This window comes from Amblyomma maculatum, chromosome 10, assembly GCF_055883805.1.
Source record: "Amblyomma maculatum isolate TAMU_Amacu chromosome 10, ASM5588380v1, whole genome shotgun sequence".
Lineage (NCBI taxonomy): Eukaryota > Metazoa > Arthropoda > Arachnida > Ixodida > Ixodidae > Amblyomma > Amblyomma maculatum.
Window position 1 is genome coordinate 66,378,581 of NC_139353.1, and position 23,333 is coordinate 66,401,913.

General features: G+C 44.1%; 2 protein-coding genes across 2 annotated transcripts; one reads left to right on the forward strand and one right to left on the reverse strand.

Moving 5' to 3' along the window:
* Window positions 1–9,455: 9,455 nt before the first annotated feature.
* Window positions 9,456–11,622, forward strand: LOC146176722 (uncharacterized). Its single transcript, XM_084582933.1, has 3 exons — window positions 9,456–9,849; window positions 10,563–10,689; window positions 11,191–11,622. The coding sequence occupies exons 1-3, from the start codon at window positions 9,587–9,589 to the stop codon at window positions 11,611–11,613; spliced, it is 813 nt and encodes a 270-aa protein (XP_084439059.1). The 5' UTR covers window positions 9,456–9,586; the 3' UTR covers window positions 11,614–11,622.
* A 3,697-nt stretch (window positions 11,623–15,319) lies between these two features.
* On the reverse strand, window positions 15,320–16,591 carry LOC146176723 (uncharacterized). The gene has a single exon (XM_084581371.1). It carries the CDS (start codon window positions 16,589–16,591, stop codon window positions 15,320–15,322), a length of 1,272 nt encoding a protein of 423 aa, XP_084437497.1.
* Window positions 16,592–23,333: the final 6,742 nt, after the last annotated feature.

A 23,333-nucleotide genomic window follows, 5' to 3' on the forward strand; every position in this document is an offset into this window, starting at 1 on the left:
AAATCATTACTAAGCAAGCAATGCTGGTATCGACAAAGTCCTCGTTCAGAGGATTATCAGCGGTGGTGGTGAAAACGTTTAATAAAATATGGAGTTACATGAAGGTTGCTCTGCGGTCAGGCTTATAGCCCTTCCCCTCACAAACACTAGGTGGAGTCCCTAGTACGGGACCCCAGTGGCTTCCGCTGCCGCCGTTGCTCTTTTGACCAAGGCCTTTTGGGCTTTCAGGTAGGAGCAGGCGAGTAGGGTCGCCTCCCAGTCCTCCCGGGTGGTGTTTTGGTTAGGAGAAAAAGTTATTGCGTACGTTAGCAAGTGTGCCTCAAAAGTCAAAAGCAATTACTCAATGACTGAAAAAGAATGCTTCGCAATTATCTTGGCCACGCCGAAGCTTCGTTCGTAACTATACAGTTCACTTTTCAATGTAGTAAGTGATCACCACGCGTTCTGCTGGCCCACAAGTTTAAAAGACCCTGCGGCCGTCTTGCAAAAAGGAAGTTACGCCTCCCAGAATCCGATATCACATTAGTTTACAGGTCTTGCCGCAGACATTCTGATGCAGAGTGTCACGAGCTCCCATTTGTCACATGCGCCATCGAAGGAAGATAACTACAACGCCTTCTTGGGACCGTTAAGCACCGCAGTTGTTCCCTGCAACAGCGCTCTGATGTGTTGAGAGACCTAGTGGATTACATAGAAGGCAAGACCGCTTTTCCCAGTCAGTTCAGGCGTTAGCTGTCGTCCTTCGCGTTGCAAAACGATGTCCTTGTGAAAACTTTCGCACCCAACAAGGGCACCTACTTCCTTGTCGTGCCTAATGAAATCTGATTTTTGGAAGCTTTCCACGTGGTTGCGGCAGAAGAATATCTCGTGATGGCGCGAACGTTGTATCGAGTGCAAGCGAAGTATTATTGGCCGCGGGTTCCTGCCGGCCATGCACATTACATGAAGGCGTGCCAGGAGTGTCAGCTAAGCAAGACGCCTTCGATCATACCTGAGGGGGCGCTGCAATCCATACCAGCCCCGATCTAGCCATTTCATAAATTTGGCAATTCATTAGGAGTTAACAAGTGGTTATGCGTGGCCACCGATTACCCACTGTGCCGAAGCAAAAGCCCTGCTCAAGAGAATGCAGGAAAAGTTTCCAAGTTTTTTGTCGAGTGCATTCTCCAGCGATACAGCACCCCCGGAGGGCTCATTATGAACATAGGAAAAGCGTTTACGATTCTGCTCTCCGAAGTCATCTGAAGTAAAGCCACACAAGGCAACGGAGGACGACCACCACTACCGACAGAAAAAACGACTTACAGAACGTCTGGATAAAAATATCGCGGATATGCCCGCCATGTATGTCGATGTCAAACACAAGATATAGGACTCTGTGATGACGGTGATCGCGAGTGCGCGGGTGACCCGTGAAAAGGAAGAGTAGTGCAGCCGCGTGCGGGCCGAACCAGTGCCTGTGAGTTCGTTCGAGGCAGGGAACAGACGCACGTTTCAGATCGTCGCTGAGAGGTATGCTTCACCATTCTGATCCTGGCGTTAACGGCCGGTTCTCCAGCACCTGCGAGACATCTGGTACGGACTCTGGGATCTGGTGCCGCACAGCGATTCACCATCCTGTGGGGAACTTCCTGAGGACTGCAGCATCGCGCCTGACCGCTGTACTTTGCGGCCGCAGTACAAGGGCGTGGCTCGCCGCGGTACCTTTTCTCTTTGACACATGAGTCTAACTTGACGAAGTGCCGAGCAATGGGACGACTGGGCATGGCCTGCCGCGCTACCTGTTACTCAGACGCCTGGGCGTGAACAGCGTCCGCGTCATACACGAGCCGCCGGTCTTTGTCGCCTAAACTGACACTTCAGAGCACCGTCGAGCTTGCCTGCACCGGCGTCGATTCCATGACCGGACAAAGCAACAGGCCATAAAGAGTCCTTCGAGTTGACTACGGTTACCCGTGACGACACGACTATATGCAACAGCGCAGGGCGAGACCGAACATCATCCTCGTTGTGAGCCTGAAATCTTATTACTTGCGCTAAAAGTATCAGTTGAAGTTGTAGCATTTTGTGTACCCTCCTTTGTTTATAGGTACGTATCGAGGCGATGTCGTTTCAAGGGGAATATTTGAAGTTTTATTTGTTCTTTTTTGACAGTCGCCGGCAAGCAGCATTTTCACTTTGAAGTTGAAATTTATTTTCTAATAAAAAAAACGTACAAGAATATACAGCGAGAGGTCTCATTGTACAAGACCACAGGTGGGACCTCATGGTTATAGATTTCGATAGGCTACATGAAGAATAATATTATTGTAAGAAAATTTATGAAGAAACACTGAAAATAAATAACAAAATACACAGTAAAGGCTGCATTGCCGAAAAATTTATATACAAAAATAGATACAAAAAAGTACAAAAACAATTACGAATTCCACGATACAAAAAAATAAATAAAGAAATCACAAATTAAGAAGAAATTTTTTTAATTTCAACATGAACAAAGAAAGTGTATTAGGTTTGGTTTAGTTTGTGGGGTTGAACGTCCCAACGCTACTCAGGCTATGAGAGACGCCGTAGTGGAGGGCTCCGGGAATTTCGACCACCTGGGGTTATTTTACGTGCACTGACATCGCACAGCACACGGGCGCATTGCTTTTCGCCTCAATCGAAAAGCGGCCGCCGAGGCCGGGATTCGTTCCCACGTCCTTGGAAACAGTAGTCGAGCGCCGTAACCACTGCGCTACCCCGGCGGGGTGAAAGTGTATTAGGTTTCTTAATGTTGAAATTCAAAGAATTCCAAAATGATATGGACGAAAATTGAAGGCCTTGTTCCCGTCGTTGGTACTGACCTTAGGCAGTACAAAATTATTGCGTAGAGCGAACCGTGTAACGCTGTTGTTTTTGATCGTGCCGGGAGGAAAAATGCTAAATGGGAGCTGATGGTGAAGAATCTTGAAGAATAGAATACCGATATTATACAGATAAAGAGCCGAGAGGGGTAGAACATTTAAATTCATGAACAAAATGTGCGACGGTGACATTTGAGGGGTGGAGGATATGATGCGTATGGCTTGCTTTTGCAGTTTTAATAATGGCCAAATATGAATATGATAGGTGTTACCCCAGGATGAAATGCCGTAGTTTAGGTGGCTGTGGACGCAAGCGTAGTAAAGTGATAGTAACGTGTTAATTGGGAAAAAGGATCGGGCCTTGGTTAGTGCACATAATCCAAATAAAATTGTCTTGCAAGTTTCCGCCTAATGATAATGGAATTTTTGGTGAGGGTCAATAACAACACCTAGAAATGAAATTCGGTCTTGCGACGCGATGGCAGTGGAATTGAATTATAGCAGTGCTGAGACGGGCAATGGGTTCTGGGGGGATGGAAAATCTGAAAGCAAGTCTTAGTAATATTCACAGTGAGGCGGGGAATATGGCCCCGATGCTAAAGAGAATTAATGCCATTTTGAAGGTTAGATATGAGCTCCTAAAGGTCATGGTGCGATGTTATCATAGTAGAATCATCTGCGTATAATATACTATTACAATGCCTAAAACAGGATTTTAAATCGTTAATATAGAGTAGAACAATACGGGGCCTAGAATAGAACCCTGAGTAACCCCTATGTTAGTGAGAGCTTTATTGGATGCATGGTTATTAATACAGACTATGTGCTCTCAGTAACGAAGAAAGCTCTTCAAAAGCATTAGTGGAGGTCCTGATATGCCGTACGACTCAAATGTTTGAAACAAGAGGGAGTGAATATGGAATCAAATGCTTTGCTGAAATCAATGCAAACTGCGCCTGAAAACTTTCCTTTATCGATATCAAGCGTGATATAATCTACGAGAGAAGCTATAGCAGTATCTGTAGATAGTCAGCGTCGAAAACCGTGTTGAGTATCTGTCAATATGTTGTATTTTTCAATATATCCTGACAGCCTTATTTCAAATATTGTTTGTAAACTTTTGTCAAAAAAGGAAGAACCCCGTCGGAAAAAACTACAGAAAATTTTCTGTTGTTACGACAGAATTTCTATGCTGTTTTTGACGGGAAACCTGTTGTGACAACAGAACATTGTGTAGTAACTTCAGAAATTTCTGTAGTTACAACAAAAAACTACTACAGAACTACAGACAACAGAATTTTACTACAGAAAAACTACAGAACTACAGAAAAGTACTACAGAACTACAGAAAAATCTGATGGTTACGACAGAACTACAGAATGTTTTGTCGTATTTTTGACAAGGTTCTGTAGTTTTTTTCGACTGGGAATGGCCATTGGTCGATAATTATTTGATATAGCGGGATCGCCTTTTTTGAACACTGGTATTATTGTCGCTATCTTGAGCTGCGGCGGATAACAACAACCTAAAAAAAACAAGATTGAAGGTGTGACTGAGAACAGGTGCGAGCATAGATCGGATAATGTATACGTGTTTTCCATGGATGTTGTCAATGCCGGGACTGGTCATCTTTAAGATATTAATTCGGACATAATTTCTTCTGGGCAAGTGGAGGTAAGAAAAAAGTAATGGGGGCAGCGCTCAAGAGAAGGTGTGCATGACGACGACTTTGATTCTAGCACAACGATCAATCCTATTATTATTTGTTCACGCTCGTTATCGCGAGCGGCACCTTTCTCAATTTCCTTGCAGCACAAGATGGGCAGAGATGTATCCTCAAGATTCTAGCCACTCGTGTGTGTTTCTACAATGCTCCAGGTTATGCTAGTCATCGTTTACTGATTTATCTAGATTGTTTCGCCGCCTTTAAATTGAGTGCTAATGGGTGCAACGGGAATTCTCTTCTTGACGCCAAGCGAGAGCACTGGTTGTTGTCGTCGCCGCCAAATAGCTTAGTTCTTTTAAGGACGCAAGCCATCCCATTAAAAGGTTTTCCAGTAAACTCCAAGACTGTTCATTTTTTGTCATTAGCATTGTCACTTCCACGTGAGAATATTGCCAACGTTTTCTGATATAAGAACAATGAAGTTCCAACCTGACTCTCAAAATATGACTTTCTGCAATGAAAAGAGATGATACATTCTACACAATGCTCACACGCGGCGATTTCGTCTGTGTAGGTTGTCATGTACCAGTTTTTTAAAGCGGGATATATTTACCACTATAAACAGCCAATCCAGTTTATACGACAAATTACATAATACGTTTTCAACACCCCACTCTTTCTAACGTGTCACTGGCCCACTGGGCATCTATACTTATTCTATTCTTTTCTTATCAGCGTCGACCGGAGTATTTTGTCATCGTTGTGACGGCTAGCCTCAACGTGTGCTCCTCGGAGGAACCAACGTGATGAAAATGGGTCTGTTGGCCCCGACGCCTTCCTGCTTAGTCTGAATGAACCATCTACTTTTAAAATTTTGTAATTTACCTGTGGACATAATTCTTTTAATAGCTTCATGTGCATGGATTAATGAAGAAAATACAAGAGCCGGAATTTTTTCGACAGTGGGACAAGGCACCTACACATTTTGTCTTCTCTAAACAGTTCTTACTCGTTACACTAAGACTACCCTCCACGGATAATTCTTTTTTGATCTGCTGAATGTTGGCAAGAACTTCGGAGATTATCTCGAAATTAGGGCCAGCGTCATCTTTATTTTTACTCCGCTTAGAGCGCTTGTTAGTAAAAAGGTATGGACATAGAGGTCCGTCTACTCTCTGTACAGGTACCTCACAGGCTCTTTGGCCAGCATTCTTCAAGCAATGCTCCGCGTAACCTCTTTTGCACTAAAACGTTGTAAAATATTAAGAACAGATAGAAGCCGTTAGAGTTTTAAATATTTCTCGGAAGTACAAAACGACCGAATCTAAAGTGCGAAAATGCTGTGTTAGGCACTGCTTGGGTTTGATTCATTTTTTTCAACCCTTGGTCAATCTTTAGTTTTTAAAAATGGGCAATGTTTGGTCATTTCTACTGAATGAGCAGACTCCTATTATTTAGAAAACGTTCACCGCAGTTTCAGCTCGCAAATGAAACTTTCTAGCTGAGACAATTTCTAAATGAAAGGTCATCATGGACACAGCGGCATGAGTGTCAAGCAAAGCAATTGTACTGACGTTATTCTCACGTACACACAATGTTCATCAGCATGAAAACAGGAATGGCAGTGGTAATCTTGACCGGGCGACGACTTTACCTCCATCGGTCGCACCAGCTTTTTCTCAGGGTTGGTAGACTGGAGCGGCGACGTGGCGACATTGAATGTTGCTGTCGGATAGAAGGCGGAGTCATGCTGCGCTCGGAGGCAGGACAATAGACCTCTCCTCGGGTACGTCACACGATGCGAGTGACGTCACGGTGGTGACGTTTCTGGTTTGCGCCGCAGACGCCGATGGGCAAAAAAGTCACCTGAATGCATGCGATCGCATAGAGATTCGCTGCGCGAGCAACAAAACTCTTCATTGCGGGCATTGGGACCTTTGCTTCGACCCTGAATCGTAAAGCCTACGAGCTGCTGTGCAGTGGGATGCACTAATCGCCCAAGAAAAGCTCTGTTATACGCTTTTTTCGTCTTCCACGGGACGAAAATCTCCTGAAAGTGTGTGTGCACGCACTAAGCCGAGATAAATGGAAGCCAACACCTACAGACCGGATCTGCGGAACTTGCCCATGCTGAATTGTTTTAGAGTTCAGCTAGTTTGTCATTCACTGGACTTAGTACACTATCTGGTGATTTACATAAAACTGTTTGACTTCAGGTTGTTTTGTATCCATAGAATGAGGGGCTTTGAGAAGGCAAGCTGTAACTCATTCTTTAACTTCTTCATTAACATTTTCCTCATGTTTCCTCAAAAAGGGTGCTCAACTCAACCTCTGTTGGGCTCATATATATACAGCTCATCTCAATGGCAAGTAACAACTTGTAAGGTATGTTGTCAGAGAGTTTAAGCTAAAACTGAGGTAATAAAGATCAAGTAGTCAGAGGGAATAAAAAAAATGTTACGTACACTTTCCCGGAACTTGTTCCACTCACAAAGGTGTGAAGTACGTAGTAGACCGAGTGAGTCCAGATGAAACGAGCACTTGCACTTTGAAGAGTAAATAAGCCACATGCGTGCAAGCTTCTCCTAACCTACTACTGTTAAATGTGAAGCATTACAAGAGCGCACACACTGTGAAACTTGTAGATTACCAATCGAGCTATTACAGCATTTAAAGTGCCAGAATCTCTAGAAAACGTTCAGCGTGCACAGGGACGGTAGAGGGTAATACACATTTTAATTGTAGCAAACTGGTAGCATATGTACGACTTATAAGTGTAAAGGCTAGACTTGCAAGCGTAAAGGCTAGATAGGCAGGGTCTGAAGTGCTCAGGCGGCATATGGGTTGTGAGGCACATCGCATAGCATGGACCCGGAGCATTTTGGCCACCTAAGGCCTGACACTGCGCGACACAAGAGCACACTTTAAACTTTGGCGCCATCGATAAGTGGCCGCCGCTGCAACCGCGGCCGGGATCGAACCAGCGACGTCGAAAACCATATAACACGATCAAAACATGCGAGATCCTATGCTCTGCGTATCGCAGGCGGATTTCATGCGTCAATGATATATTCTGGCGGGACGATTTGCGTGTAATGCACTTCCAATCTGCCGCATGCATTTATATTCCTGCCTATCAAAGTAACGTGTTAAAACGCTATTGCTCGACGTCACACCGAACACAGCTTACACGGCCATGTATGTGCAGTGGGCTGCCTGTACGGTTCCTTCCTCATGCAAAAGCAAGCTTCATATAGTTCGCCGGTGGTCCTCTGCGACGGCACCGCTTTAGTTTTTAAAAAGCAGGACTTTAAGCCAGCGTCGGCAATGAAAACTTGGCGCATGCCCTTCCGCTTCAAGAACGTAAGCCTTCAACAAGCGATAGGACTTCAATCTATCCGTGGCGTAGCTACGGCCGGGCGTCTGAACAAGGTACAGGCATATGTCACTAAAACGAACATTTGGCCACAATTTGGGGTCATTTTTCCAGTCCTTCAAAACAAAGGGGTCGGGGTATTGGTCCCCGAAAACTACTAACTTTTCAACATACCGCCGGCGAGCGATTTCAGGCAATAAGATCGCGTACTCGGACAGCTCCATCGGTTTGAAACACACAGGAACGCATTGCAGGCTAGTCCAGACAAGGAATGGGCCTTGGTTGAGACCACGGTGTAAGAAATAATCGAGACACAAGCGCGCGCCGCTGCATTCAGTACGGCGGCGGCCGAGAAAAACGACCGATTTTGCCCATCTCCGCTGCATCGGAGAGCGCTGCAGTCGCCGCACGTGCGTTCCGTGACGTCACGTTGTTTACTCGAGGGAGAGGTCTATTAGCGCGGTCGGTACGGTGAAAAGAGGGCTGGCGAAGAGAAGCAGACGGCTCTCATGGCATGTCATCTTGAAAACGAGATGCACATCGTACAGAAGCGCGCGTAGACAGACAACGCTGGCAATAGCGGCGGATCTTTCCTCTGAGGCCACAACAGTAACAAACCGGCGTCTCTTTTACCGTAGAGGCAGTAGGATATCCGGTGGGTGTGTGTCGATGTAATTTAGACGGAAATTCTTCATCCGAATACTGATCCCGTTTATGTCTGTATTCGTAAAATACGGAAAGAATGGGTTGATATTGTCCGCCCTGGCAGGTGTGGCGCTTTTTGTTGGTACATTCAGCACAGATAATAGGCTAGTTCATACGCGATTCAAGCATAGAGCATGCGTGGCGGGCTTTACTGAGGATGGCAACTTGTAGTTAAGATGAAACCACTTCACCCACGATCCGCCGAAATATTTAGGCAATGTCTTCATAGTAGAAAAATTGATGCTGGTGACACTTCTGATGTAAGACAGCTGACGAAATCTTGGGGAAATTCGCCGCGACTGTAGTGCCTCAAACCCACGCCACTGCTTCATCATGTCAGCTGTAGAGGCAAGGTTGTCTTTCGAATTAGAAAGTTCTAAAACTCTTCCTCGCCTCCTTTCAGGACGTGGCCTACCTACCCTGTGTTCTTCACACATGTTTACGTAGACAAGCCGTTAATCTCTAAGCACTTCCTCAATGCACTTCGTACATTGTCAACTGGAACCTCAGCTATTTGTGCAAGGATCTGCTTTACTCTTTTTTCACTACGTTATTGTCTCCACAGTCCGGATCCAAGTTGTGTGTCCTCGTGATTCTATGCCTCAGGAGGGTGGTGCAGGCAACAAAAAGACACAGCGAGCTTAGCAGTCGTATCCTAACGATTGTGCTTTCAGACTCGTTGGTAAAGGGTCAGCCAGTCTTGAATGCCATCATCCTATTCAACTGTGAACGTCAAGGCTGTTCAAGAGCTGAGTTGTTCGGAAGATTGTGTCTGAACCTCTTGAATTGGCATGAAGCAGATTTCCGACTGCAGGGCTAATAAAGCAGCTAATACCGCATTTACACGGGCACTTTTAACCATGGTTAAGTAAACTGCGGTTACACATAACTATAGTTAGCCACGCTCACACGGCAAGCCAAACCGTAGTTACGCCACTAACCATGGTTACCTAAACCGAGCTGGCTAACCTCCGTTTAGAGCAAACTGACAAAATGGCGGCTCCCACGGAAGGCATGGCGGAGGCAGCGTCCCAGGAATCGTCCTCCCAGAGGCGTGTGAACTGGCCTGACGCAACCACAGCGGCTTTGATCACCATCTGGGAGGACCAGCTACCAGCTCTGCGGGGAAATACGCGCAATGCGCGTATATATGCTGCTATTGCAGCAGAGCTAAACGCCGGGCTACCTGCGGGTGAAGGCCCATACTCGGCCAAGCAGGTTAAGCAGAAGATGGACAACTTGAATAAGAAATACCGGTAAGTGCGACCTTTACCTTTATTGCACTGCTTTTTCAGCGCTGTTTTCATAGTGTGTCGCCACCCCACATGTGCGGCAGCATTACATTCAGCAACTTGCAATTCCCTTTCGCCGTCGGCGCGTATTTACCTCGCGAGCGTCCGAGGCCTCGCCGCAGGAGCAGCGTATGTTGCAGGCAAAACGCAGTGCGAGCTCGTTCTTTTTTTTTTTTTTTGCCTTCGTTTGCTTCTGCGTCATATTGTTTACCTCATGAGCGTCCGATGCCTCGCGGAAGAAGGAGCGTACGTTGCACGAAAATGCAGCGCGAGCTCGTTCGCTTTCTTTTTTTTTTTTTTTTTTTATACGTTTCGTTCGTGTCCGCGTGCATGCGCCGCTCTACATGCAGGCTTCGTCTTTCTCAATTTATCGCTATGGAGTGCTTCTGGCTTTAAGCAAATTTCTCGATTGATTTTTCATATAAGACTGTTCGCGGCCTCGTTGGCCTACTGCGCAGATATTGCTAGAACGCTATCAGCTGAATCAACCACTAGCAAAGCTCCAACTGGTAGAGTAAAGTCACATTTTTACCAGTACCTGCCAAGTTATGTAGTATTAGTCAAAGTCCCAGTGTTCACAGAGAAGCTTGATGGCTTCAAGAAAATTGCTCAGATCAAGTGTAGATATATTTTCTATAAGAGCACATTTAATGTTCAAATCATTTCCATCTTTCCAGGCAGCTGAGACGAACCGGGACATCAACTGGTTCACCTGGTGTCTCGTGGCTGTTTTACTGGCAGCTGCACAGTTTCCTCGGTAGCCTCCCCATCAATGATGATGGGCGGGTCGAGGAAAATTTGGAGGTGATTTGTAACTTCTAACATTACCATTATTAGACAATTCAATCACGGCATTATTCCTTCACTACTGATTTTTTAAATGTTCAGAATACTGTGTACAGAACACCGTACAAGGGATGCCAGCTGCAAATATTAGAGAACACTTGTAGAGTCATGGGTTGTAAAAGTACAACCACAGTGCCATACTATAGTTCTCATTTCTCTATCTACTTTTTGTAATTGGTATGGCCCGCTGTTAAGGTTGTATATTACAAACAGCACACTCAGTGTCTCACTCATTTTAAACATACTATTCATTACTGTTTTTGAATTATCAGCTTACGAGACTGTATTGTTGAGTTTTTCACTAATATAGCTGTGCAGTTATGTGCAGATAAGTTTTCGAACTGTACCTTTTTTGTTTTGGTCGGCATAGTCCAGGGCAGCTGATGATTGCTTGCCATTAAGTCAACTAACCCCCTGTGAAGATAACGAATGCTATATGCTATACTTGGTCATATGCAGCTGCCAGTCACCACTGAGGCACCAGAAAATGCCGAGGTGCTCGCGACAGGGGAAGATTGGCCCCTCGGAGACACTCCGGACCCCCAAGTCTTCGCTGGAACACCACACACTAGCAGCACTACTGTTGCAGTGCTTGGTGTACTACCCGGAGGAAGTGGTACCGCAAGCAGCAGCCAAACCAATATTGGCAGCTACAGAAGAGGTGGTGAGAGAAGCAAAAGGAAGCGGGAGACTTCATCAGCAGTGCAGCAGCTGCTTGCTCTGCACAAAGATGATTCTGCGAAAGCAGAAAAAGCCGAAAAAAGAGCCCATAAACTCAGAAAAAAAATGGTACGCCTCACCCAAGAGGGTAACGATATTAATGCCAGTATGGTTCGGCTGCTGGATAAGTACCTAACGTCTAAAGAAAATAAAGAAAACTGACCAAATGAATGAAGATGAATCATGAACTCCCATTTTTTGTTGGTTTGCGGTGCATGATATAATGTGATGAGGTCAATGACATTTTCCAGATGCAAATTCTAACCACTAAGCATACATATGCACTACAAGAGTAGCGAGTGAATAAGGAGTGGGTGCATGTAACCAATAACATCACTGTAGCTTTCAAAGAACTCTGGTGATCAATTCATCAGTACACCTTCGGTAGTATTGAAAAAGGAAATGGATTTTCTGGGTTTACCGGCAGAAAGATAAAAAAAGTTAGCTGCAGGGATGAAGTGAAGAAGGTGCATGGGTCTTGAATGATATAGTTGTCGGTTCAGCATAGTCCTCTGTGTTTCTTGTGTGTCATTTGCTCTGCTGATTTTTCTATCATGTATGACCAACAAACTCAACCTTCCACCATATGATTGTTCTTAGACCATTTAAAGTAGAGAAAACAGCAAAATACAAGCAAGAGAACACTTGTACAGTCATGGGTTGTAATATCATAAACCTTTTGAGAAATTACTTTTGTAACTATGCTCAAGTAGTTCAAATAGGCTACTACTCCAGCTCAGAAGTGCTTACCAAATCATCCTTAAGTCTGTGACACAATATACACGGCAAGAAAAGATTTTGGTTGGCAGTGCTTGAAGAAAACTATTACAGTCCAAGAACAAAGAGAGCATATTTGCTGCATACATTAAGCAGAAGTTGTACAGTCTCGTAATTTTGTATTTCTTTCTCAAGCAGGCTGGCCTAGCTGGTGAATGTCCAGCAATTCAAAGATTCCTCCTTTTATTTGACTTTCACATCTTTTCGTGACGCATGTCCTATCACGGAAAGGTGCACGTCTTAAAAGGCGTAACGGTACCTGCACCCATTTCTACAGATTTAGAGTACTGCTTAGTAATATATAACACGGCAACCCATTTATCTGTCACAAACTTTCCTACCCAGTAGTGTTTCCCTTCTGAAACTGTGTTTTTCTACAGGTGGAATAAAAGACGAGTTCACAGTTCAGCATTTTGTTTCATCCAGGAGGAGCGATCTGGAGAGATGAAAGTTCCAGAGCGTTCTCCGTAACACGTGCTGGGGCCACCTTGTCTTTTTCGATATGCAGCTGACACTGACAACGCGCGTCGCTACAGATTAAAACTTTTAATCTTAGAGTATTCTTCCACATGCCTCACCACAGAAAAGCAGTAGCCTGTGCACTGATTAATATCTGCTACATGGCTTTCATTTGTTTTCCAGCCCAATGGGCTTCCTTTACGGCAAGTGTGTGTTGAAGCTGAGATTAGAGAGTTTAAAAATGGCAAATTAGTTTTGTCACAAAATCATGCAGGTGTAATGTATGTTGCTTGCTGGTGGTTCATTGCAAACATATTTATTACATCACGCTTCCTTCAAAGTACTGTTTACAGCAAAAGCCAATTAAGAAGCCAAGAATGTTGATATAGTGGACGAGATTTACTGCAGTTTAGTTAGGACCCGTGCTCTTGATTTACAGATTGCAGAAGCATACGAGAGGTATTGTTATGGAACAATAATTATGCGCATGTTGTGTAAGTCAACAAAAATTGAACTTGAAGGAAGCTACTGAGCTTCTACTGGAATAAATTTGAGCAAACCATGTCATGATGATGCTAGAACCATTCCCCAAATGCCAGGTAACAGCAAGGAGTATACAGTTGTGTACTGATAATAATGGCTCTTCATTAGGAGAATCATTCACAACAATAAATTGTGGCAAGTAACACAAAAATAAAACAATCTCCTTAAACAGTACACAATGATAGAACTTTCCCACTGCATTTTACTGGAGGCCGGACTAAAAATACAAGACTAAAAACATATGGCTGAAGACATTCAAGTTGTTACAAGGATCAATTACTGTAGCATGTTTGCAAGGTGTCCCAGATAGTATCTCCGTGCCCTGCTGCACAACACACTCCACTCCATCGTCATAGGCTGCACTGTCAAATTTACTACCACAATTGACGGAGGAAAGAGGGAGCCATCACGGCAACTCCAGGAAAGGGCAAAACAGCTGGCTAAAAATAAGGCTCCAGAGGAGTGCAAACAGTCTCTCACGTGGCGCCTCAGATTTGAAAAAAAAAAGGCAGTACAAGATTGGCAACATAATTCTCCACAGAACGGTAGTTGTGAACAGAATAAATCATAGTCTCGTCCAGTTTTAAGGCGTACAATTGACGGCCTATGCCAACAATGTCACCATCTGAATATGCACATGCATTGTCACCATCTGTGTGCAAGCAGTGCACCACCCATCGAAACATCACGTGGCTATAGGAAGCTTTAGGTCCATTTGAAGAAAAACTGTTTGCCGCAGGCACGCATTGTCTGATGTCTAACATGAAATACAACACGATCACAGAGACACCAACAGAAGGATGTTAATGGCAGCTCAGCACAAGAGACAAGGAGTTGAAATGGCCAAATGAAGGGTGCAGTGGCAGAATGGCTGTAGCAGCCGAAACTCGAGTCGTTAAAGGAACTCTTAAATGGCATCAGCTATGTCTGCAATGCATCAGATCTGCTGTAATGTGAGGAAAGCAATCTCGAGCAGACATCCTTGTGCGCCGACCTGCAGCCACCACCTTCCTCTCATCCTCAATATAAACAGAGCAGACCCCTGCAGATCTGTCTAGCTGCTACGCAGCAGAACTGCCTATGTATTCATCTTGAGCACATCTATGCAGCACGGAACAAAACTAAACCTCAACTAGCCTAAGCTTTTGCAACTGCTAGTTCATCGAGCCATACGGTAGCAAACAAGGCAAACATAGACTCTGGAGTGTACTGTCAAAAAAAAATAAAGCCAGAATCAAACAGCGTTTTTAGACATCCAAAGCATACTTTGAAAGGCTCAATTCCAGCCTGGCATAACTCCTGGTGTGTCAGTGTGTAAGAATGGTTTTGCCCAATGCAGCATATCTGCTCCAACCTATAATAATAAAGGTGACATATGAAAAACGTGGCAGAAGGCGAACAATAATATACCAGAAAAGACATGCCAAGGATTAGGTAACGTTAAAAGAAGGTCATTATGCAACTGTCCAACCAAGTACAAACTGAACATTGATGAAAAGTGTGATAAAAAAAGGGCCGCAGGTCGTACAAAGCCAGTACCTCAGATAATTGCCTTGGAAGGAACAGAATATTCATGAGAAGCCGACCTGTGATAACAAAATATGACGAATTGAACCAGAGTCCAAGAAATGTGGAAATGCTAAAGTTGGAGAAAAGCAAACAATAAAACAAATTCAGTGATGCTACAGCAGATATCTTGCGTTAAAGTGCATTCAGAAGAAGACTGTATTCACGCTAAGCACATTTGTGTGACCCATAATGAAATATATATTAGTTGACCCAGCTAAAATATTTGCAGTTCATTCAGCCATCCAGTTGTAGATAGGCATAAAACAAACTACACAACTTTTTCAGCATATCAGGAGGTGCCATAACGGAGCATGCACACTTGCGCAAACCATTCTGGTTTGGGGGGTTGCATGTGGCATTATGATTCGACCTTAGCCGAATGTAGAAAGCCCAACTAGAAAGAAGCACAGTATCAGGTGACGTTGTTTGTGGTAGTGGTGCTGTGTTGTTAGCCTCGCCCATTCACCACAACTGTAATAATTCGGAGTCGACTGCTCACAGCATACTTATGTCAAATGTTTCAGTTGACTGCAAGGTGCTTTGCCAGGGCATTCCTTACAGCTATTCCTGACGGCTTTGCTTGGGCACTCGTGCATACCGGCTGCGGGCGCCTTTCGTCTGCGCTTTGCACCGCACCCAGCCAAACTGCATCACACTGATCACTCAGCTGCTCACAAATATTTTGCAGCACACAAGCAGCACGGATCACATTGTTCACGTTGTGAATATCGCACTCAAGGCCCTTCAGCAAGATTCTGAAGCGTGCCTTCACACGTCCAAAAGCGTTTTCCACCACACGCCTGGCACTTGACAGATGGTAGTTGAAGGTCTGTTCAGGCGACCCAGCTGAGCCAGGAAAGGGGTACGGCTTCATTATGTGGCCCTGCAGGGGGAACGCTTGGTCAGCGAGGAGCACTGGGCCTACTTGTACTCCCTCAATTACCTTTGTTTCTAACTGAAACAAATCACTGGCTAAAATACGTGGAAGTCGTGATGTCTGAAATACTGCAGAGTCATTATTCCTTCCAGGACTCCCACAGTTGGTGTAAAGAAACTTATAACTGTGATCCACCACAGCGAGTAAGATGGTGCTATACCAACCCTTGTAGTTATAGTAATCAGTGGCCTCATCTTTTGGAGGGCACACCTCAATGTGGCAGCCATCCAGAGCACCAACACATTGAGGGAATCCGCAAATTGCAGCGAACCGGCGCATATGTTCTTGCAATTCGTGTAACTTCGGAAAGGCAACAAATCGCGGCTCCAGGTTCTGCACAATCACAGCACAGAATTCTCTGAAAATGATGTTGACAGAGGCAGGGCTCACGCCAAAAAGGTTTGCGACAGTCCGCTCTTCAGCTGACGTTGAGAGGCGGTAAAGGCCAATCGCCACGCGTTTTTCCAGAGGTATAGCCTTTCGCATGTTCGTGTCTTGCCGCCGCATTCCCTCACAAACGCCCACAATGTACTGAAATGTGGAGCGGTTAAGCCGAAAATTTTCGCGGAAACCGCTATCTGGAAGATGCGGCAGCGTCGTCTCATACCACGAGTTTGGGCGCGGATACATCCATAAAGCTCGCTCCCGCGTGATTTGTAGCATTGCCGCCAACAAAACGCGTTTGGATCGCCTTCGATGACGCCTGCTCTTTGCTTCCAGCATGCCGATGTCGGCGCTAAGAGCAAGCTGCTGCAAGCGGAGGCGTTGAAGAGCTGCCTGATGCGCTGCAAAGACAGCCCAAAATTCAACGTCGGCGTCATCCCCAACGTCCGCCACAGGTCTGCTTAAAGCCATCGCAGCGCTAGACTCACTGAAAAGTACGGGACAAGATACCGCACATCCAGGCCACAGAAAAGCAATCAGGCGCCGCACTTGACCACACTGCAAACTGTAACCGCACTAACGAGGTACACGCGTTGCGACTGCAGTAAAGAGGCACAAAGAATAGCGATACCAGCGTGAGTAGCGTGAGTACGATCACAATAGTCCGGTGGAATCTGCGGCTAGAATCGGCAGCGCTCCCAGGAAAGTAGTGGCTACAGCTACAAGTGGCTATTTCTACGGCTCTAAAGCCAACTGCAACCATTGTTTGAAGACTGCTTTTTTTGCGTTTCGCTAATGTTTGCCTCATGCGCAAGCAAAACTTAGCCCCGCAGGTGGAAGTGCGATAAACAACCTTTTTTTCTTTTATTTATGCTTTTTAAAGTAACCTTGTTTAATGATACATTACTGTAGGTGCAATCACAAATTAATAAGGGCAGTGATCACGTGATGGCCTCCGTCACACTAACCGACAAGCCCAAACCGCGTGTAAGCGCGGGCAACTACAGTTTGCGCTAACCATGGTTAAGCCCTATAAACCGTAGTTACGCTAACCGTGGTTAAGTCTGCCCGTGTAAAGAGGGTATAAGCTGGCGGGACGAAGGTCCAGCGGATCCTGGACAATGTACCCAGCCGCCCACCATCAAACATTCTTATGGATGGGACGCGTTTATTCATAGATGAGCACAGATGATTGGGGATGGACTCGAGGCAGAACAGGACTCTAGGCCAACCTTCCTCGCACTTCTCCAGCCTCCTCTTCCAATCACCCCGTCACGTTCATACCTTTGATAACAGTCGATGAATTGAGTGGACACGGCGACAGTACTTGCAATCTGGCACTGAGTAGCTCCCATTTTGCTATGCAGGCCCTGCTTGCGTTCCTTCCGCCGTGGTTATCGACCACTTAGTGGAACCCGATATGCCAGCCTTGCACACCAACAGTGGGTTGCTACTATGCCTGCACGTCGGACGGGGTGCTTCCTTTGCATCTTGCCTTCTCGCCCTTCCTTAATGAACCAGATACGATACAGCTCATCTTCAAACCAACTTCCGTATTGTCAGCAACATCATCCGCATTCATGAATTAAATAACCCAGCTGAACAACTTTCACTTCAGTGGACACGGCGACAGTACTTGCAATCTCGCCCTTAGTCGCTTCCATTTTGCTATGCAGGTGTGTACAAAGCTACCTTTATACGCTAAGAAAAGTAACAACGTCTGGTTGAGTACTGTTTTCGTGTCCACAGGTGTTGTGCGATGTTTTTATGAGTGCTTTTCTATGATCATTTTACTATTACGTGCTGGTGATGTGGAGAGGAACAGTGGGCCTCCAACCTTACGCTCGGAATCACTCCTAGTTATTGAATCTTTGACCTCTGATCCCGTAGAGCAGATGAAAGGTATATTTTCGTTACCTAAAGACAGTCATAGTCGCTCCTTTCAGAGTTCTAAAGCACAGACAGAATTAGAAGCCGGCGTAAAGCTATTAAAACCGGCCAGATAGCTATTGAAATGAATATCACTGCCATTCAGGCCAGCCTAGAGGTGCTTGAAGACAACAATAAAAACATTAGATGAACTGAGCGTGGAAATTTTCGGCATTGACACTGAAACAAATGAACTTCCAGGGTTAGTCAACTCATTAACCTTACGGCAGGAGGAGCTTGATGATAGATCCCGGCGCAAAAATTTATTTTCCACGGCATTTGAAATTCGGATGCAACCTGACAGGAATCGGAACTACCTTCCTGGCTCCCTTTCCTACAACGCCACAAAACGCGTCACCAATTAGGGACGTTCAAAACCAACACATGTCTTCCTGTCATTGCAAAATTCTTAAATTTCAAAACAAAATAATTAATCCTCACCAAGCGTAACAGCCTGAAAGATAAATAGGTCTCCCTTACTGAAGATTTTTCGGTCGAACAAGTCTGGCACGAAAAAAAGCTTATTGAGTTTGTTAGGAGCCAAACTGCTCCCCCCCCCCCCCCCCCACAAGCTGTGCTACCGTGAATTAATTATGAAGAAGTCATGTTACATGTACGACATTAACACTGACCCCGTCGTTAACATTGATACACGCAGCACACATGCTGGTGCCATCTCTGCCGCTGTCTCGGATAACACATCCTAGGTACGCGAGAGGGGTGGTGGTCAAGCAATCGCAGCTTCGGTATCTGTTCTTTTCACTAATGTCAGAAGCGTTTTCAACAAATATTACGATCTAACATCAGCTATTGACACTTGCTCCGCTTAAATAATCGCCTTAACAGAAACGTGGATCACTGCGTTTGTTCAAGACAGTGAAATAGATTGAAACACGGAAAGTTTTTTATTCTTCCGGTGTGATCGTGTCACGCAGTGAGGCGGCGGAGCGCTCCTAGCTATTTCTAATGACATCCCTTCATCATGCATACACATCAAGACCAACCTGGAAATAGTTTGGCCTACGATCACCCTAATCACCAGCGAGTAGTGATAGGGGTTCGCTGCCGTCCACCTTCCTCGCCGCCAACGTATATTGAAGAACTTTACGTTGCCATATTATGGTCAATGCACGTTTTCCTTTATGTCCGCTTTTCGTATTTTGTGATTTTAATTTTCCGAACATAACATGGAGCTCGGACTCCCCTTCAATGCCCCGTTCTCTCCTCAAGGTCGCGAGTTTATAGATGCATGCTCAACATTCTCTTTAATACAACTGTACACGCAAGCAACTAGAATGACAGCCAAACGAAGCGAATATACTACATTTAGTGTTAACAAATGCATCCGACATAATATCACTTAAAACATAGCTTCATAGCATCAGCGACCACTTGCTTCTGCACTTTAACATTGACCTATTCCCTACGAGTAAGCTTAAAAAGAGAAAAGTTTTACGTGACTACAACAGAGCAATATTTGAGACGATAACTAACGAGCTATCTTCCGTTATCAATGTTTTCTTTGATAACTTTGACAACCGGAGTGTGCAAACTAAATGGAGTATGTTCACAGCTATAATGACCCAACTAACTGAACAGTTAATTTCCCTTCGCACGGTTACCAATCGTTCAAACGCTTCCTGGCATAATAGTCACATCAAGCGTCTATCTAACAAAAAGAAATGCCTCTACCGCATCGCAGAGGTTTCCCCAACTAGCGAGCGATGGGCTTCATATACAGTTGCGTCCCATACGTACGTGCATGCGCTAAAAGAAGCTAAAATGAAATTTTGCTCACGTGTACTGCTCTCTGTGCTAACCTCCAATATGAAAAAATTCTGGCTTGTCATTAATCCTTCCACTGATGATAGCCTCGCCCTATCTTACTCATCAGGTGACCCCATTCCTTCCGACGTTTGTGCTACGATTCTGAACCGCGCATTTACTGGCAACTTTACAAATATATCTGATGTAGATAGTCCAACAATATAGTATTCAAACTGTTTTATCATGCCCCCAATAATCATTGATATGCCAAGTGTCAATAGGCTTATTGATGGTCTCAGTTTCACTGCTCCGGGATGTGACTGTAATAATTCAAAGTTCTTAAAAAACACTTCGGCTTATTCTTCTATAATGTTATCAAAACTTTTCCAGCAATCACTTGATCATTCAACAATTCCTAATGAGTGGAAAATCGGAAAAGCGATTCCAGTCCACAAATCTGGCAGTAAAGCATCCCCTAGTATTTTCGCCCAATATCTCTTCCCAGTACCTGTTTCAAAGTGCTGGATCATATAATATTCACTAGCCTTGTTACTTTCCTTGAATCAAACTCGTTTTTTACGTCAGCGCAACATGGCTTTCGGAAGCACTAATCGTGTGAAACACAGCTAATATCGTTTACATATGCTCTGCATCACATACTAGGCAACTCATCACTAGCTGACTGCATATTCTTAGACTTCTATAAGCGTTCGACAAGGTCTGTCACACATTACTACTTCAAAAACTATCAAATGTGAATGTATCCCATCGCATTGACCATCAACACAAAGTAAGAATTTTATCATGTAACACAAAATGCATCTCGCAAACTTTCCTGCCGCGAACCTCACGAGACTGTAACTTCCTTCCCGCAGAAATTGTTGGCATTACTAACCATGAGCATTTCCCCGTTGTATACAGAGCCTAACATTGTAACCTAACATTGTATACAGAGGTGCTATTTGACATTTATGTACTGTACCTTCTTCATTTTCGGGTATCTACCACTCTCCCTCTGTGATGCCCCTGGCTCTGTGAGGTAATGTAAATATATATATATATATATATATATATATATATATATATATATATATATATATATATATATATATATATATATATATATATATATATATATATATATATATCATGCAGTCTCTAATTTTTAGAAATATCAAGCATGCCACAGCATAACAATAATTTGCATGCTCATATAACCCCTTTAGTGCAAAATATTGTGATACTCACTGATACTCAAAAGCGGCAAAGCTACTTTATCTGACTGCGGCTCGAAGTTACGACTATCTGAAGAATGCAAGACAAGAAAACGATTCAGAAGATTGGAGTTCCTTATTCGGAATAAATTGCTCTATGCACCTCTCCAATTATTCTTGCAGATATATAAGTAAGCGCACAAATATCATGTATGTACTATACTCGAGCACCTGACAGAAAAAAAAAAGATAAACAAAAAACTACACATTGAGAATTTCTAAGCACAAGTAGCTCTATTCTAAATCCATATGCTGTTGTTTTTTTACAGAAAAGCAGGGCGTTGCCCTTATGAGACAATAATAAATCATCGCGTGTACTGTGACAAGATTTAAAAATTTCCAATGAATTACATAAAAAGTTTCGTCGGCGAAAAACAAACTCGTATAGTATTCGAGATGGCGTTCGCGGCCCTTTTAGCGATCCTGTGCGTCGCTGATTCCAGCTTAAGTTTTGAATGGCCTCAGAATGCACATGCAAGCATCAACAAACCTGGATCTGAAGTTTTCGACATTAGGAAGGTATTGTCTCTTTTGCGTTCACAGTCGAGCTATATACAATGCTTACTAAGTGCTTTTCCCTTCTCTGGCCACACAAACTTGTAGTGTATTGCATATTCCGGGTAGTATTTCAGGAAATATAGATGCAGTACAATACACTGAGTTGTATATCATCAACAACGTCACATACTTCTTAGTAATGAGGAAGTAATAAGCAAACCTATATTTGTCTACTTGCTACAGCTGCAAAAGACTGCAATTTTTTTTTTGGGGGGGGGGGTGAGGAAAAAGTGGCGGACCAGAAATTTCCATATTGCTCGAACAGTAGATCACGCCGACGCCAACTTTGGTCAAGCTAGCAGGTCCGCATTAATTTTGCTAAAAAAATCATTCCTGTTCTTTAGCAGTTGTAACACGAATATGATTATTTTCCAATGTATGTGCTTTACACCAGGTAATGTAAATACATGATAGCACTTCTCGAGAATGGTCCAACGTTGCCTTACAGAAAAAGTTTGAAGCAAGTATGGAGCAAGAAGTGGATATTCCTAAGCAGCACCCCACTATTGAAGCACCGATGGTCTAATGTTGAAAAACCGGTGTTTTAATATCAGACCTTCATTGGATCTAAGAGAAGTTACTACGTTTTCTTACATTGGACCATCGGTCATGCCATCAGTGGTCCGGCGTTACTCCACTATGGTACCCTCCAATATGCGTTTACCTTTGGCGTGTTCATTGATAGCCCTAATATTACGGCTTTTCTAATCCATTGGCATTCCCAAGGTTATGAAAACAAAAGTTTCTTTATATTGTCGTATCAGTGGCTTTCCCTTTGACGTCCCATTGTGAACTTATGCATTACGCAGGCGTTGAAAAGACTTGCAGCAGTTTATCCTACATGATTGTGCGACTAATTTTTCTATTTTACAGTCTAAGTAGGGGACACAGTTAAATACCCACTCAATGATAAACCTGTCATTTCAATCTTTCTGTGGCAACCAGTGCAATGAACGTTTTTACTAGCAAGCAACAACGCATTTAAAAAGAAGGCCGTAAAATGATTCACAAAAAATATTAGTTTGACTCTTCGATACATGCATTCAGTGCCTGCTGGCACAACACACACGGGAGAGCGAGGTTCGATAACCGGCTATTTCATTAGAGTGTGAACACTCTTTCAAAATTCAGTGTATATATATTCATAATTGTATACCTATCTCCTATCATTATCCAGCTGACGGCGATTGAAATTAACCCAATACTTATAAGATACCATTTTATGTATAAAATGCAAGGAGTAGGAGCTCTTGGGAGGTGGCTGGGGTCATACAGAGAGGAGAGGCTACGCCACATTATGAGGCGCCCAAGTGTTCCGAAGTTCTTCAGCGAAGGGAATAGTGCCTATCTGAAGAGGATGCGTGCCAATCGGGCAACCATTCGAAGATGAAATCCCGGATATCAGAAGCAGCTATTTCTTCGCTTCACAATGGCATCTGCAAAAAAGAAAAAGAAACATAAGCATTACTGAAAAACGAGGAATTCGCTTAATTATTTAAATACACAAACAACAAAAGGGGAGAATACTTGTAATTTCAAGCAGTGTGTCCCATGCTGCAAGCAGTATAAAGTAGTCACATATTTATTTTAGAATGTGACAAACCTTTTTCATAAAAAGCTGCTATGAGCTATTGCCACGACTTCGTGGTTCTTGCGCTGGTTGGTATGCTGTGTTTAATGTCAAG